The sequence below is a fragment of the Talpa occidentalis genome, unplaced genomic scaffold, assembly GCF_014898055.3.
Source record: "Talpa occidentalis isolate TD23 unplaced genomic scaffold, MPIMG_talOcc4v2.1 talOcc4.4, whole genome shotgun sequence".
Classification (NCBI taxonomy): Eukaryota; Metazoa; Chordata; class Mammalia; order Eulipotyphla; family Talpidae; genus Talpa; species Talpa occidentalis.
The window spans coordinates 136550421-136567094 of NW_023604295.1; the positions used below are offsets into that span (position 1 = coordinate 136550421).

A 16674-nucleotide genomic window follows, 5' to 3' on the forward strand; every position below is an offset into this window, starting at 1 on the left:
GCAGGGAGTGAGAAGATTCACCAGACACAGAGTGGGGAGCAGAACAAGCAGATCTACTGAAATACACTGCTGAGGGGAGCAGCGGGCGAGACAGGAGAGGTCTGCTGCGCCATGTGCATTAGCTCCCTGGCAGGGACTCAAACTCACACCACAGTGGCTGGCGATAGCTTGACAGCGCTGAGACTTAACCCCTGCACCTCCAGGGAGGCCTGTTTAAAATGACTTTTAAACCTCTTTCCCCAGGTACCTTACTTCTACTGTCTCATCCCTGGTGACAGTCCTGCTAACTGCCTCTCAGATCCTCTAAATCCCTGGGGTGGCGGATGGTGTAGAGGAGGGACTTTGATGTCAAAGTCAGATGACCTGGGCTTATTAATGAAAGCCCCCTCGTTGTTCATTGCCATCTCAAAGTAGTTTAAACAGAAGACTGCAACATCTGATGCACGCTGCTCTCTCTCCTTTGTTCATGTCAGAAAAATCCATCAGTTGAGGAAAAGCATTAACAAGACCAGAATGGTTCATTTGAGGTCTGAAAATAAAATTACCAACAAGGCTCTAAAGTATGATGATAAATGGGAAATCGACACTGGCCCAAATTGATGTTTCTCCCCCCATGCCTGTAAATCAGTTTACTCTCATAAAACTGCCCTGCAAACTCAAGCTGGAGCGGAACAACCACAGCTGTCACCAGCAGCCAACACTTCTCCCTAATATAGAGTTGAGGTGCTTTATTTGAAATCATCGTTGAGTCCAGGGTCTTGGTGGCTTATCACGGCTTTCTCCCAAAAAGCAGGAAATGAGGAATTCGTCCCAAAAGATTCAGCCTGCATGAATGACTAGGACTTCTGCATAGAAGCAATTCCTCTGAAAACAATAACTATGTCTATTTCTTCACTAGAATATAACGAAAATGGAACCTGGACTCTGGCCATACTTGTAGCAAAAACTAAAGATGATTCACAGACCATGACCAAGGTTTTGTTGCTTTTGGCCTCATTTTAAAATAGAATATTTCCTATTTAGAGGGAGCTTTTTTTTCCCCAAGAAATTCAAAGATCATCCATAAATAATATTGTGTTACCCTTCACGAGAGTCTCCCTAGAAGTCAGTCGTAAGTTCATTCTGTGATAGTAATAATTAAATTAATCATTCAGGTACAATGAGTCCATTGTATGTTATGAAGATAAATGTCCTCTTGAGCCTCCAAGAAGATTTAGGCTAGAGAAATTCTTCTACAATTATTATGTCAGATGCCTGCTATGTGCCAGGCAGAAATGCCTAGGACATGGACCTTTCCAAATTATATCCAGTCAACCCTTTGTAAAGAAATGTCACCTCACCCAGGGACATCTCCCCATTCTGGAGATGAGTATCTGGAACACAACACAGGTAGAGCAACCATACTCAGTCTCTAATGATGTTCCTTTTTTGAACTCTAGACAGTTTGTATGTGTTTTTGCAGATTAGGAAAATAGGCAAAGTAAAACTATTCAGTCTGTCAAGGAGCTAGAGAGAGAAAATGAGAAAACAGGGTTACTCTAAGCGAAGTGAGCCAGAAGGAGAAAGGTACCTGTGGAATCCAGAGAAACCAAACCAAGGATCAGATAAAGGCAGACTGACCCACCCTTGCAGAAAATATATCTGAGATTCAGGAGGGCTGGGGGTGGGGGGGGCAAGAAGGGAGCAGGAAAGAGTAGAAAATAGGGGGACGAGGCACAGTGGACTGTGGTGTTGGAGAACTATGGCTGTTTTGGTGGTGGGAAAACCGAGGTGACTACACTTGAGGGGAGATTTCTATACTGTGAAAAAATAGACAAGGATGTTTAAAATTTTTTAAATTAAAAAGTCCAAATTTGGGGCCTCCCTATTGGCTTAGAGGTTAAGTCTCAGTGTTATCATGCTATCATAGTTATGGTCTGAGTTCCCTGAGTTCAATCCCTGATCAGGGAGCAACCCCCATGGCGCATCAGACCTCTCTTGTCTCTCCCGCTGCTCCTCTCAGCAGTGTATTTCAGTAGATCCGCCTCCCCAATCTGTCTCTGGTGAATCTTCTCACCCCTTGCACCTTTGGCCTACACCCCAGTTCTTGGATGTGTAAATATATAACTAAATCTTTTTTTAAAAAATCATCAAAATTATAACCATGGTTAAAATCTATTCTTCACTGCCTGATACTGTTACAGGGCAGGGAAAGGCCGCACCACCCAGTTATACTTATTTCCTAGCCCTGTGGTATCAGAAATGGTTTTCTGTGTCCATAGACACTTGACTCTTGAACAGCAGATGACCTCCATATAGTCAAAATCCACATATAACATCTGACTCCCCAAAGACCTAACTACTAATAAACTGTGGACCAGAAGCCTTGCCATTGTCATAAACAGGTGATTAACACCTATCACGTATTATACACTGAATTCTTACAATAAAGTAAGCCTGAAACAAGAAAACATTGAGAAAATCATAAGGAAGAGAAAACACATTTACAGCCTGCACTGCATTTACAGATACCATAAGCTGATGCCATCTGTTTACAAGACGATCCACGAATTGCTGGACCCGCGCAGCTCAAACTCATATTGATCGAGTCAGCCTTACCTTTTCTTTATTTGTTTAATGAATGCAAGAGTATTACACACTGACTTTAAACTTTTTAAACAATATGGAGATAAAGCATAGAATTTTCATGCCAAACATGGACACTGAACAAGAAAATGACCTAAAAGATCACTAACAGGAAGGACCATTTTTTTAAAAATAGGGGGTAAAGACATTATTTTAAAGTAGCAATTTCCTCCAAATTCAGTTTTGGTTTGGATTCCTCCTATTTATTTGCTCTACATATTTTTCCCAACACTCCAGAATTGTTATATTCTTCCCAACATTATTTTGCTTAGTTACATTATTTCAAATATTTCTCTGTGCATTCCCAAGTTTCAGCCTCAGCTATGACTGATGAATCAATTAGCAATTAGCTAAGACTTGCTAGTCGAAAAGCAGAACCTGTCATGGAGCTGGCAGGCCCCCAAGCTGTGGGGACAGCCTTCAACTTTACTCAGGTTCTCCAGGCAGGACCAAAGTCTCACATTTGTTTTTGCTCAGCCTACTGGAAAATTCTATAGTAGATAGGATTTTTACATGATCCTAGGTATTTACATGATAATTGCCTGCCATGACGAATTACTTCCCCATTCTTAATGAAATTAAAGTGGGATTTACTTGCTCTTTCTTAAAAAAAAAATCTATTTATTTATGCATACAAGAGCTGGGGTGCAGGCCGGAGGTGTGGGGGTGAGAGGCGTCACCAGAGACAGAGTGGGGAGCAGAACAGGCATATTGACTGAAATACACTGCTGAGGGGAGCAGCGGGAGAGTCAGGAGAGGTCTGCTGTGCCAGAGAGCCATGGAAGCTCTCTGGCTGGGAATCACACTCATGCTGCAGTGGCTGCGGATAGCTTCATAGGTTGTGTCCTAACACCTTGTGCCACCAGGGAGGCCCTACTTCCTCTTTAAAGTAACTTTCACTGTTTGTTTTTGTTTATTTCTCCCCCACCTAGAGCACCTTGGCACTCTATGTTGTTATTCAGCATTCATGCAGCTTTCTTTTTTCAAAACTCTTGAGAAACAAACTACATGGTGAACCCTATTTGTGGACTAGGGGGAATTATAACTGCATTTTTATCATTATCCCCATTAAAGGGAGCATTTTCCAGCATTCACAACTCCACTTAGAGGCTTAGAGAGGAGAAAGCTTGCTTAGACAAAATGGGTCCCTGCTGCTACCAAATTAAGTGGCTAAAACTTCAGCACATTAAGATATTTTAGCACGCGGTAATCTCAATAACCAAAAATGCAACTCTTGCAAGAGGGCGAAGGGCTGGCTGCTTTCTAACTCCGCTCTTAGGACCCAAATGGGGTGATGAAGCCACAGGAGCTCCTGGCAGCAAAGACCTCGTTTGGGAAATTAGCTGGGTGGCTGAGGTGGCTGCTGCTGCATTTCCATTCTATTCTAATCACCCTTGTTTCGAATAGTTTATTGGTTTATGGCAAAATTCCATTTCCAACAGTAATCCCAACCCAAGTGTCTCTCCTGTTGGATGTCATTTGTGGTGGAGAAAATTCACTCTTCTTGATACCCTGTTAGCTGAGAAATGGCCACAAACCACATGGCAGCCTGGTGTCTGGATGCTTTCGGTGTTCTATTTCTGAAAATACTTTATAAAACTAAAAGTTCACAGAATGCTAAACTTGGCACGGATATCATTTCAACCTAAGGACTCTGCATGAGCTATTAAAAATGAAGTATAGGAAATAAAACCATACTACTAATAACCCATGGAAAAAAATTTGGGGCAACATTTAGCTTAATCTGTGTGTTTGACAGCTTGTTCTTGCGAGGGAGCAAAACACTTCATATCATCTTTGGTGGCTACAAATGCTGGGCATGATTTATTTAAAGAAGAAAAAAGCAAAGGTGTTAATAGTCATCTAAAATAAGATCCTCCTGCCTTTTGTTTTCAGCTTTAACAATTTATTTCATTTTATTGTGAGCTGTACGTCAAAGAGTAGCAGAAAAATCCAGGTTTAATTCTCATAAATGGACAAAATGAAGGATTGAGACAGGGTGAGGAGTAAAAGAAACTTTATCCTAATCTTATATACTGGTATGAATATAAAAATTCTTTATGAATAGCATTTCATCATAGGTATCCACACACTATTTTTGATAATGAACATTTGTTTACCTAATCAATTTTTAAATTTTCATCCTTCCTTGCTAACTTCCTAAGTATGCATATAGTCCTTAACTTGATCCGGCATTTTACACTAAATTTATTCAGAAATATTTCCCCGTTGCATTGTGGAGTTTGGTTTTTTTAAAGATTTATTTTATTCATTTATGCATACAAGAGCTGGGGTGTAGGCTAGAGGTGCGTGGGTGGGGGCGGGAGGGTGAGAGGACTCACCAGAAACAGAGTGGAGAGCAGAACAGAAATACACTGCTGAGGGGAGCAGGAGAGACAGGAGAGGTCTGCTGTGCCATGTGGGTCAGCTCCCTGGCCAGGGATCAAACTCATGCTGCAGATTGCTGTATTTTTGCTTCTGGTGTGTTCATAAAAGTTGTTGCAGCTTCCACCCTGACCTTGAATGGCTCACTTAGGGGGAAGTCACTCAGGCAGCCCGGCAGGGAGGCCCACGGTGGCGTGAACTGAGTCCTCCCACCAATAGAAATGCCAGTTTGCCAGACATGCGAGTGAACCACCTTGCAGGAAGATCATCCAAGCCATTGAAGACTTAAGAAGACTCTTCATCAACCAAAATCTGACTGAAACACAAGAAATCCAAGCCAGATGGTTGAACCAAGCCACTCCCAACTTACAGCTTTACCGGCTTACTGGCACGGCACAAAATCGTTTTTCAATATTTGTTATCTTAATGTACTCCATTTTGGGAAAATTTGTTATCTATCAGTAGATAACTAATACAGCAGAGTTTCAGTTCAGGAAGATGACAAAAGTCATCTTAGATGTGATATTATAAGCACGTACCTTAGAAAAATTAATAATTTAGACTCCATCAAAATTAAGGTTTCCTACTCTTCACAAGGAACTAAAAAAGTTAAGACACAAGCTGGGAGAAAATATTTACAAATTACATCGCTGACAAGGAATCTGTATCTAGAATATGTAAAAAATTCTCAAAGTTTGATAATAAGAAAACATGGGTACAAAATTTAAACAGATACTTCATCTAAGAAGATGCGCAGATATTAAATAAGAACATGAACAAAAATATTTAACATCATTAGTCATTCGGGAAATGTAAATTAAAACCACCATGAAAAACCACTCCACACTTGCACATTTACAATGGCCGAAGCTATGATTGGTCACATGAATGTTGGAGAAGTTATGGTGTAACTGGAATGATTGTCCACTGCTACTTCGCAGTAGCAATTGGAGCAACCTCCTCGGAAATCAGTTCAGCAATTGCATTAAGAGATAAGAGGACATCAAATGTGACCCCAGCAGTTCACTTCAAGATATTTAACCAAAGGCCTCCCTGGTGGCATAGGGGTTAAAGACAGAGCTATCAAGGTATTGCCAGCTACAGCAGCAGTTCGATCCCTGGCCAGGGAGCTGCCCCACATGGCGCAGCAGACCTCTCCTGTCTCACCCGCTGCTCCCCTCAGCAGTGCATTTCAGTCAGTCTGCCTGTTCTGTCCCCACTCTGTCTCTGGTGAATCCTCTCACTCACTAGCACCTCTGACCCACACCAATTCTTGTATGCATAAATAAATAAATCTTAAAAAAAAAAAAAAAGATATTTAACCAAGAGAAACAAAAGTCCCTAAAGACTTGTACAAGACTGTTTATAGTTGTTTTGTTTGCAATCACCGAACAGTAGAAACAACCCAAACATCCATCAACAGACAAATGGGTAAACCAGTTGTGGCATGGTCATGCATGGAAGGTGATAAAGAGGGATACCTGCGAGTACATGGATGAACCACTGAGTAATTAGACTCAGTGAAAGAAGCCAGACAAAATGAGCATGTACCTTATGAATCTATTTACATAAAAATCTAGAAAATGCAAACTAAATTATAGTGCCAAAAGTAATCAATTGTATACAACACCAAGTGTGAACGCTAATGCAAACTATGGGCTCTGAGTGATGATCACACATCCGTGTAGATTCAGGAGTTGTAACAAATGTACCACTTTAGTGGGGTTGTTGATAAGGGAGGAGGCCATTCTTGGAGGGGTGGGATGGGGGTATATGGGAAATCTCTGCACCTGCCCCATAGTTTTACTAAACTGCTCTAAAATCTTATTTAAAAATTTTTAAAAATACATCAGTGGTTGTTTGAAAATGAAAGCATCAGAAAAAGGGAGAAAAATTTCAAAAAGACTATGAAATGACATGGAGGTGATAAATAGGTTCATTATCATGATTTTGGTGATGGTTTTGTTATAGGACAGCCCTGATATTGAACAGGTTGCCTGGCTGTGGGTCCTCACCCGCGCGCTTAAAAGGGACTTATGAATACTCCACTACAGACACACACAAAAGGTTAATAAAAGGTTTATTTACAAGGGAAAAGGAAAGAAGGAAAATGCACAACTCAGGGAGAAAATAGGGAAATAAAGTCTTTAATGCGTCCTACCCAATCTGCCGACCTGGAAACCCAAAGGCACTCTCAGAGCTGGCCGGATGCTGCGAGCTGGCGGGGAGCCAAAATGGGGGACCCCTCCAAAGCCCACGTGTCTGGCTTTATACCAACCTGGCTGCTTAACCCCACCCTCAGGTCCCAGCCACCTTCCCTTTGGTGGGGATGGGATTTGGAGTTCCCAGTGTCTTTGGCTTTGGCCTGGGGTGGGAGTGGAGTCCACAAAGCCTGTATGGAATTAGCTTTAGGACAGCCTTTCCCCCTAACAGTTTCACTCATAGAGACACATGTCAAAATATACCAAATTGCATGCTTTAAATATGGACAGTCATATCAATTATTCCTCAATAAGACTGTTTTTAAATTAGGCTTATGTGCATTTTTAAAAATAAGATATGTAATAAAATAATCTGGAAGGTTGTATTTGCTTTGTGGTCCTCTATCTAAAGGCTATGTTAGATGCTATCAGACACACTACCATAAACATCCAAAATGTTCAGCTAAAAGTATAATAGAGATATAATTAAATTATATCAAAACAGCCTAGAGCAGGTAATTGCTCGCAAAATTCTCACATAGCCTTAAGCAAAAGAAAGGAAATTGCTTGTCAGAGAAGCCTCCCTTTTTAGGTCTGGATTATCCATCCTCTCCTTATGCTAAAGACTTCCCACTGACTTCAAAGAATTCAGATCAGAGAAAAGTAGCACTGGCTGGATAATCATAGTGAGGCTGAAGCTCTCTTAAAGAGATCTGCTTTGAGCTGTATCCGTGATGACATCACATTATCAGTGATAAGAGGGCTTCGGGGTGGGACAATGAGCTACTAGATTGCTCTTAAACTTCAAAGGGGAGACAAGAAATGCATGTGAATTGGCACAGAATTTTAAATCATGGGATAAAGGATGCAATTCTTTGCAGGAAGAGTGACCACGGCAAATAGGACGCTGTTTATGTGTGAGATGGGCTTTGCCAGATATCAGCAATTTGTAGAGTAAAAGTAATAATTATAAAATAAAAGATAGCTGAAGAAAGAGAAATTTTGTTACTGAACCCTCTGTAAGGCAATCGCTTAATACTGACACAAGCACAGCCCGGGGTTGGGGTCACCCCAGTATGCATGTAATGACTAGACCTGCACAAAGTGATAGAAACATGCTTCTGAGGGAAGATGGCCCTGATAACACACATGCACAGGACAACCTCGTGCCAGAGAGCAATTGGCTCCAGTATATATGCTCAAACACTGAACAGCGATTGTATTTTTAGGATAATCCAACAGTAGGGTCTGAAATGTTGCTGGCAAAAAAAAACAATCAGTGAATTGATTTCTGCAGTTTCATGAGCCAGCAGGTATGATGGAATTATCTGGTTTTGCTCCTGCTGCACAAAAAGATGATGATTCAGAGCAGGAAATCTGTTCTAGATTTTCTGAGTTAGAAATACGATTTAACACTCCTGGAAAAAGATCAGTTCAAAAACCTGATGAGCCCTAGAATTAGGGAAATATTTAGTGTTGATTAGTGCAAAGAAAACAAGACTTAAATTCTAAGACCTCTGGTGGTGCAGGGGTTAAAGACAGTGCTCTCAAGCTATCACCAGCCACTGCCACACGAGTTCAATCCCCAGCTGTCCAGGGAGGTGACCCACAGGGCGCAGCAGACCCCTCCTGTCTCGCCCACTGCTCCCCTCAGCAGTGTATTTCAGTGCTGCTCCCCAGCTCTGTCTCTGGTGAATTCTCTCACCTCCCCCACACCTCTGGCCCCAGTTCTTGTATGCATAAATAAATAAATCTTTAAAAAATTAAAAAAAAAATAATGCTGAATGAATGAACTCAGTGATGGCCTTTTGAAATATATTTGGGCGGTGCAGGCAGCAGAGAGATTAACAGCAGTTTTAGTTGAACAAGGGAGCATGTTGTGATTCACAAGGAGCCACAGAAAGGTGACATAAAAATAGAGGATGCCCTCGAAGTCTGGTGCAGAGAAGGTGCTCAGAATAACAGCTTTTAGCTCACTCTCATTTAGAAAGTACGAAGGTCTGCAGTTTTTAAAAAGAGAGAGATCCTTCCTTTACTTTCCATACCAAAAATAAATCTATTCCTCAGCTCCTGTGGCTGCTACCAAAGTTGCGGTCCTTTTACCTTCTTCAGGAAAGAATTCAACAAAGAGGTTAGAGGATCTCCTCTGGCTATCCATTAGCACTACTATTCTCTTTAGCTGGGGGGCTGCTTCCCTACCTGCTTGGGGGGGGTGGGGGTTGTTAAAAAGAGAAAAGCAGTGAAGTTTTATTAAGCTTATACTTGTGCACAAAGGAGGTAGTTACTGGAAGAGGAAGTTTCCTGCCTGGTTTCCCAAAAAGAGTTGGGAAAGAGGTTTTTTTTTTGGGGGGGGGCAGAGGGGAGCAGAGGGGGAGGAGCAGAGGGGAGCTGCAGCACAGCCTGCTTGGGGCTGGACTACGCTGGGGCATGCGTGGGTGGGTTACAGGCTTCTTCAGATGTCACAAATCTCAGCATCTTAATCCTCCATCCAGGTGTGTGCATTTTAGCATGTTAATGAGACCTTAGTCTCCTTGGTCAGGAGAGTTGGTCAAGATTTTTATTGATTGTGCACACAGGGTCCTTGACTATCCCCACCCCACCCAAAGAAAATTGTAAAATAACCATTTGTTAGGATATAGCCCCTATTGCCTAGTATGGTGCCTTTGGTCGGTCTAATGGGACAGATTGTTAAAACAAGACCTTTAGCAGCACAGTTCAGTCCACCTGTTCAAACAGGATGTTGGGCAAACTCATCCTGTCAGCTCACAATTTAATTCACCTAAGCTATCTCATAGCTATCTTTCCAACTGTTAGGTCACTTCCACACTGGATATAACCCCTGCAGGTGAAAACCTCCGGGCTGATCCTGCACCCTCAACTAATCCTCCAACTAATCTTATCCAACTACATCAGAGTCGAGAAGAAACCAGCCCAGTTGTGAAGAGACAGGAAAGCCTTCATCTTATTTTCAGACAGATGTTTACAGGAAGCCCTAACTCATCCATTCTAGTCCTGCTGAGCCCTCACCTCTGGCTATCAATTAGCAATACTATTCTCTTTAGCTGTGGGGCTGCTTCCCTGCCTGCTTCACAGGTGGAGGGCCAGCAGGAGGCCTGTTAGAAAGAGAAAAGCGGTGGGATTGGAAAGCATATTTACATCAACCATGTGTTATAGCAGCCTTCTCTGCTGAGTGCTTGAAACTTCTCTGGAATAATTTCCCACAGAAGCAAAACATTCACTGTATTGGCAATAGCATCAAACGCTGCCAGATTCTGCATCATCATTTAATGAATTAAAAAAACATTTGGTTCCATATATGCTTATTATGTATATCAGGAGTAGAGTTGCTAGCTTAGCAAATCCAAGAAAGGAGGTCCAGTTAAGTTTGCATTTAAAATAAACAAGTAATTGTGTTGGCCTAAGTGTATCCCATGTAATATTAATAATACAAGTATGACATGAGTGTTAACTGTATTTTAAAAATATGTGTTGTTTACCTGAAACACACATCTACTGTGCCCCATATTTTATCTGGCAACACTAATAGGAAGAAGTAAGAAGAGAGTTTCCTAGTGGACATGATTGGGCAAATGGGAGAAGAGTGAATTGAAGCAGGTGAAGCTGTGGACAAAGGCAGGGGAGGTTGCATTTTTCTCAGTGGTGATGATTAAAGCATTTCTCCCGAATGGAGGTTTTTGTGGGGAATAGAATTAAAGAGGGTTGTTGGGGGCCTATTGTGGAGTGTCTTGAACAGTGGGCAACCCTTTGGAAACAAAACTTTGGGGATGGGGCATAATTCAAGAACGAACTGTTTAACTCAGGGTTGGGGGGGGGCATTATCTCTGCTTAGCAGAACACCTGGGATTGGACATTTTGGTTACAGAGAGGTAGTTTGGACAACATAAGCAGCAACGACGAGAAAGCTGAATTGCTCTGTATGAAAAGAAGGAAGAAACTATGATATTCTGGGGTGGCCTCCAAAGAAGACATAAGAGGGGAATTTTGAGCAGGCTTGCACCGAGGCAGGAAGTTAAAAGCCAAGAAGGCAATTTTGGCCAGAGTGAAATTCTTTATAGCAGCCAAAGAATCTGAGAGTTCAAGTGAAATACTCCATCTTCATCATTGACTGAGTTGCCGATACAGTGCTGCCATGTCCTGAAAATCTTCACCCAAATCTCTGCCTAGCTGATCTACCTGTTTGAGAGATGAGGAAAAGCCCCTGCACACCCCAAATCTCAAATCTCTGCAGGGCCAGAAGAGAGCGCAAGTCTGGGGAAGGATGCCAGCAGGAAGGGAAGCTCCCCAAGAGGAAACTGGAGGATGAACGTGCAAACAGGCACCCCTAGAATCCACACCCATCTCAGGGAAGACAAAAATGTACAATTTGGGGAATGAAGCAATTTTATTTAAATCTCGAGAAAAAAAAGCATCCCAGCTAACAGCTTGTTCCCATATAGCAGACAGTCTTTATAGTTCATCTCCTGAGAGCTGGGGAGTGTCCCAGTCCACGCTTTACTCCTTTCCTCTTAGTAACTTTCCTCTTGTACCTTCACCTATGCTCATTCCAGAGAGAGACGGCTCAAGCCAGATTGTTTTTCCCTTTGCTACTGTTATAGGGCAGCCCCGATATTGAATGCGTTGCCTGGCTGTGGGTCCTCACCCGCGCGCTTACAAGGGACTTATGAATACTCCACTACAGACACACACAAAAGGTTCATAAAAGGTTTATTTACAAGGGAAAAGGAAATAAGGAAAATGTACAACTCAGGGAGAAAATAGGGAAATAAAGTCTTTAATGCGTCCTACCCAATCCACTGACCTGGAAACCCAAAGTCACTCTCAGAACTGGCCAGACGCTGCGAGCTGGTGGAGAGCCAAAATGGGGGACCTCCCCCCCACCCCGCAAAGTCCACGTGTCTGGCTTTATACCAACCTGGCTGCTTAACCCCACCCGCAGGTCCCAGCCACCTTCCCTTTGGTGGGGATGGGATTTGGAGTTCCCAGTGTCTTTGGCTTTGGCCTAGGGTGGGGGTGGAGTCCACAAAGCCTGTATGGAATTAGCTTTAGGACATCCTTTCCCCCTAACACTACCATCTCCTGTAAGAGAGGGTATTCAGATGTCTCAGTTTTATGATTCTCCATGTGTGTGCTCAGCTAGGAATGTCTGAGTGGGAAGTATTGCTTTGTTTCTATCCCATTGCCTCCATATATATTGATCTTGGTTAGCCTCACTAACGTTTGTCATGATCCTTTGAGTCATTTCCAATCGAACGTATCTGAAGTAGTCAGTGCCTCTGAGTTTTCACAATAATCCCCATTTCTATTCAAAATGCCAAAGCAAATAATACCTATACTTTTGCAACAGTATTTTTAAAAAATTGGTTCTAATTTCAGGGTCCTGATGAATTCACATGCTATGAATTTACTCATATTCATTTTATAATATGGCTTTTTATAAATTCAACAATTAGCATACCCAGATGAGTGCATATGCGCTTGCAATCAGGAAAAGTGCTGGCATTTAATCCCACCCTCAAAAAAACCCAGACCTATCCTTGACTTTGTGGCATTTACTGTCTTAAAGCACTTATTTACCCAAATTAAAATAGACTTCTTGTGACAAAGCTCTCCTGCAAGCCATCAGAATTTTGAAGGCATGGCTCTACTTAATAAAGTCACTTTTTCATTACGCCTGGGAAATTTACCTCTTTGCCTCTGCTTTTTGCCATTCCCCTGCCTTTACTCATGCTCATTTATCAGAAAAGCATAAAGTCAGTGAAAATTAAATATTTTCACTTTATGAAATAATTGGGGTTAGAATAAAGGTTGGAACGACAGCCTAAAATCAAATTTGAATATAAATAAAGTTTGGATATCATGGATTAGTTATTCTCCATTCTATCTTTGAATCTTTTCACTGACTTTAAAAATTATCTACCCATGGACAAATGAAAATGGAATGTGTTTCCTCCGGAACATTTATCAGAATGAAATGATACGGACGACTCCCACGGAGAGATTACCTGGCTAGTGTCCTGGTCAACTGCACTAAAATGTCCCTAACGTTGCTGACAATTACCAGCTACAGGAACTACAGGAACACACACACACACACACACACATAGTACATGTATATATATATGTATACACGCACACATGTTCACATATATAGTACACGTATACATACACATGTACACACATATAATACATGTATATAGACATATGCACACATATATAGTGATATATACACATATATACAATATATAGTACGTGTATATACACACATGTACACACATACAGTACATGTATATACATGTGTACACAGATATAGTACATGTATATATATATATATATACATGTACACATATATATAGTACATGGCACCACCAAAAGCAGGAGCTTCAAAACATCACCAGTTTCCTTTCCCTCTGCAAACAAATCAGTTCACAATCTCTGGCAAGGGTTAGAATATGACAAAACCGGGATGACTCTGACCACCTGCCAAGGTCAGCTGGAGTCAGGACAGTGGACAGTGTGATGGGGCGAGGCGAGGCCACCGAGAAGTAAAGCAGCGGGCGAGCCTCAGAGAACAAGGCTCATGATCTCCACACCAGGAACATACCAAGCAAGGAGCACAGAGGCAACCAGGAAACCAGAGGTGTCTCCTTTATGCACGCTGCTGGATTCACTGAGCCCTATCTAGGACCCACCATTGACCAAAAATAACCGAGTCCATGGGGAAAGTGGGGTTCAAGGTCAGATGGGGAAAGGCCCACTGGGGGATGCTGGAGGTGGAGGTGGAGGGACAGGACAAGAAAAGTGAACCATCTCATTAGAAATAAAATATCAGGGCCTCCCTGGTGGTGTAGGGGTTACATCTCAGCACTATCACCGCTGCAGCCTGAGTTCGATCCCCGGCCAGGGAGCTACCCACATGGCGCAGCAGACCTCTCCTGTCTCTCCAGCTGCTCCCCTCAGCAGTGTATTTCAGTCAGTCTGCCTGTTCTGCTCCCCACTCTGTCTCTGGTGACTCCTCTTAACCCCTGCACCTCTGGCCTGCACCCCAGTTCTCCTATGCAAAAACAAAAAAGAAAGAAAATATCAGTGAACGAGTCTCCCAGTAGAACAGATTTCTAGGTGTGATCCAGATCTGCATTAGGATTTCATAGAAATGTGTACAATACAGTGATTTTCCTAAATGTCACTAGTTTTTGTTTTAATCGCTATGTCAGATGTTGTTAAAGTTTCCAGTCATTCTGCTCATTTTATCTTCTAAATGCCAATGAGAAACTAGTGCTTTAAGTGCCAATGAGAAACTTCTTCTCAAAGAAGTCTGTGTGGGCCAAGCCCGGGACCCAGGCTCTTGGATTTCCAAGCTGCACTCTTAGTGTTGTGGGGGGATGTCCTGAACAAACTCCACAAGTAGGTTTTATGGTCACCACCCCCACCCCAGACCAAAGACATCCAAGACACCAAATCCCATAATGTCATCACCACCCAAAGGAGGGTTGCTGGGAACTGAGAGTGGAGTTAAGCAGCCGGGTTTGGTATAAAACCAGACATGTGGGCCTTGGTGGTCCTTGGTTTATTGCCAGCTCTCAGTGTGCTATTGGGGTCCCAGCTCAATGGAACTGGTAGGCGCAGTCACCAATTTATCTCCCTCTCTTTCTCCCTGCGTTATTCTTTTCTTCATTTCTCCTCCTTTTGTAAATAAACCCTTTATTAACCTTTTTGTGTTTGCCTGCAATTGAGTCTCATTATAAGTCCTTTTGAGCACGCGGGTGTGGCCCACAGTCAACCCATTTCACACCGGGTTGCCTGTACCGTTAGCACTACTAATAATAGCGCTGAGCTTCATAATTCCTGCAGTGCCAGGTTCAAGGGTGGCCCTGCTTAATCCCACAGCCACCCTGCATTGTTACCATTACCTCATTACTATGATGTAGGTACGTTTTACTGTGTGTGCCTTCTGCGAGTGAGGAATGTAAGACCCAGAACCAATAAAACATTTACTCAATTCCAAAACTGACAAAGGGGCTGAGTTCCCGCCCTGAGCCCATTCACTCTCTGTCCCTGAGGGCTGTGTTTCCATACCTACATCCTCTGGGCCTCCGCCCCAGGGAAGCGAGCATCGGGAAGACTGGCTATGCTGCTTCCTGAGCCCTGCCTCTCCTTGGTCATTTGCCAGATGTCATGGCTGCCATATTGCACACATCAAATATCATCAGAACTCGAGGTCTTGAATTTAAGCAATGCTGGGTTCTTTCTATAACTGGGAAAAGACCATAACAGCTTATTTGCTCTCATTCTTTCTGCGACTCCTAACAGCTTCTTTGCTCTCATTCTTTCTGCGACTCCTAACAGTTTAAGCAATCTAATGCCTAAAAGGAACTTCATTAGTTCCAATTTCAACTCCTTTAGTTCTTTGTGGGGAAAAAAAACAATTCTAATCATGCAACAAGGATGAAAAAGTTGCTATCACTGTCAGCGGAATTTTAACCGACTCTGATAAATTAATTCTCTACTGGGCATTTGAACTCCATGCCAGGAGCAGAAATGCATGCAAAGCCTCAGGCTAATCATATCACACTCCTTGCAATTTTGAACACTTATTGATAATGACCCACCAACCATAGCTGCTGAGGTTGTCTGATTTCTGTTACTTTCTATTTTTCAATCTGTAGCGCAACTAAACCCTTGGAGTGTGCGGGCCAATAATGACATTCTTTTCTGCTGCACAGAACCTGAAGCGGGTGGCGGAGACCTGGATGGATGAGTTTGCCGAGTACATTTACCAGCGGCGCCCAGAGTACAGGCACCTCTCCACGGGGGACATCTCCGCCCAGAAGGAGCTGCGCAAACAGCTCAAGTGCAAGGACTTCAAGTGGTTCATGGCGGCTGTGGCCTGGGATGTGCCTAAGTACTACCCTCCAGTGGAGCCCCCGCCCGCAGCCTGGGGGGAGGTGAGGAGAGGCTGCAGGGAGAGCATCTCGCCTTGGTGTGCCTGCCCCTGGTGGGAGGGGTAAGGGTGGGGTAGGGCTGAGAGTGGGGGGTGAGAGTGGGGGTGAGGGTGGGCACTGGCCAAACCTTCCACTTCTTTGTCCCTCCATCAAGTAAGATTCACTTAAATCATCATGAATAAATGAATGTCAGACTTCTCTTTAAAAATTGCTGGGAATGGGGATTCAGCCCTCAGTCTTCAAAGAGCTGCCACCGCTCCCCCCCAAAATCTTGGTCCCAAATGGATTTTTTATTTTTTTCTAAGATTTTTTTATGTATACATACAAGAACTGGGGTACAGGCCAAAGGTGTAAGGGGGGCGGGGGTGAGAGGATCCACCAGAGACAGAGTGGGGAGCAGAACAGGCAGATCTACTGACATACACTGCTGAGGGGAGCAGCGGGCGAGACAGGAGAGGTCTGCCGCACCATGTGGGTATCTCCCTGGCCAGGGATCAAACTCA

At 43.1% G+C, this 16674-nt stretch overlaps 1 protein-coding gene across 1 annotated transcript in view; it reads left to right on the forward strand.

Moving 5' to 3' along the window:
- GALNTL6 (polypeptide N-acetylgalactosaminyltransferase like 6) overlaps positions 1-16674 on the forward strand; it is an 884110-nt gene that overhangs the window by 815687 nt on the left and 51749 nt on the right. The window contains exon 9 of the mRNA XM_037526440.1: positions 15953-16174. Coding sequence (XP_037382337.1) covers positions 15953-16174 — 222 coding nt within the window. The remainder of the gene's footprint in view (positions 1-15952; positions 16175-16674) is intronic.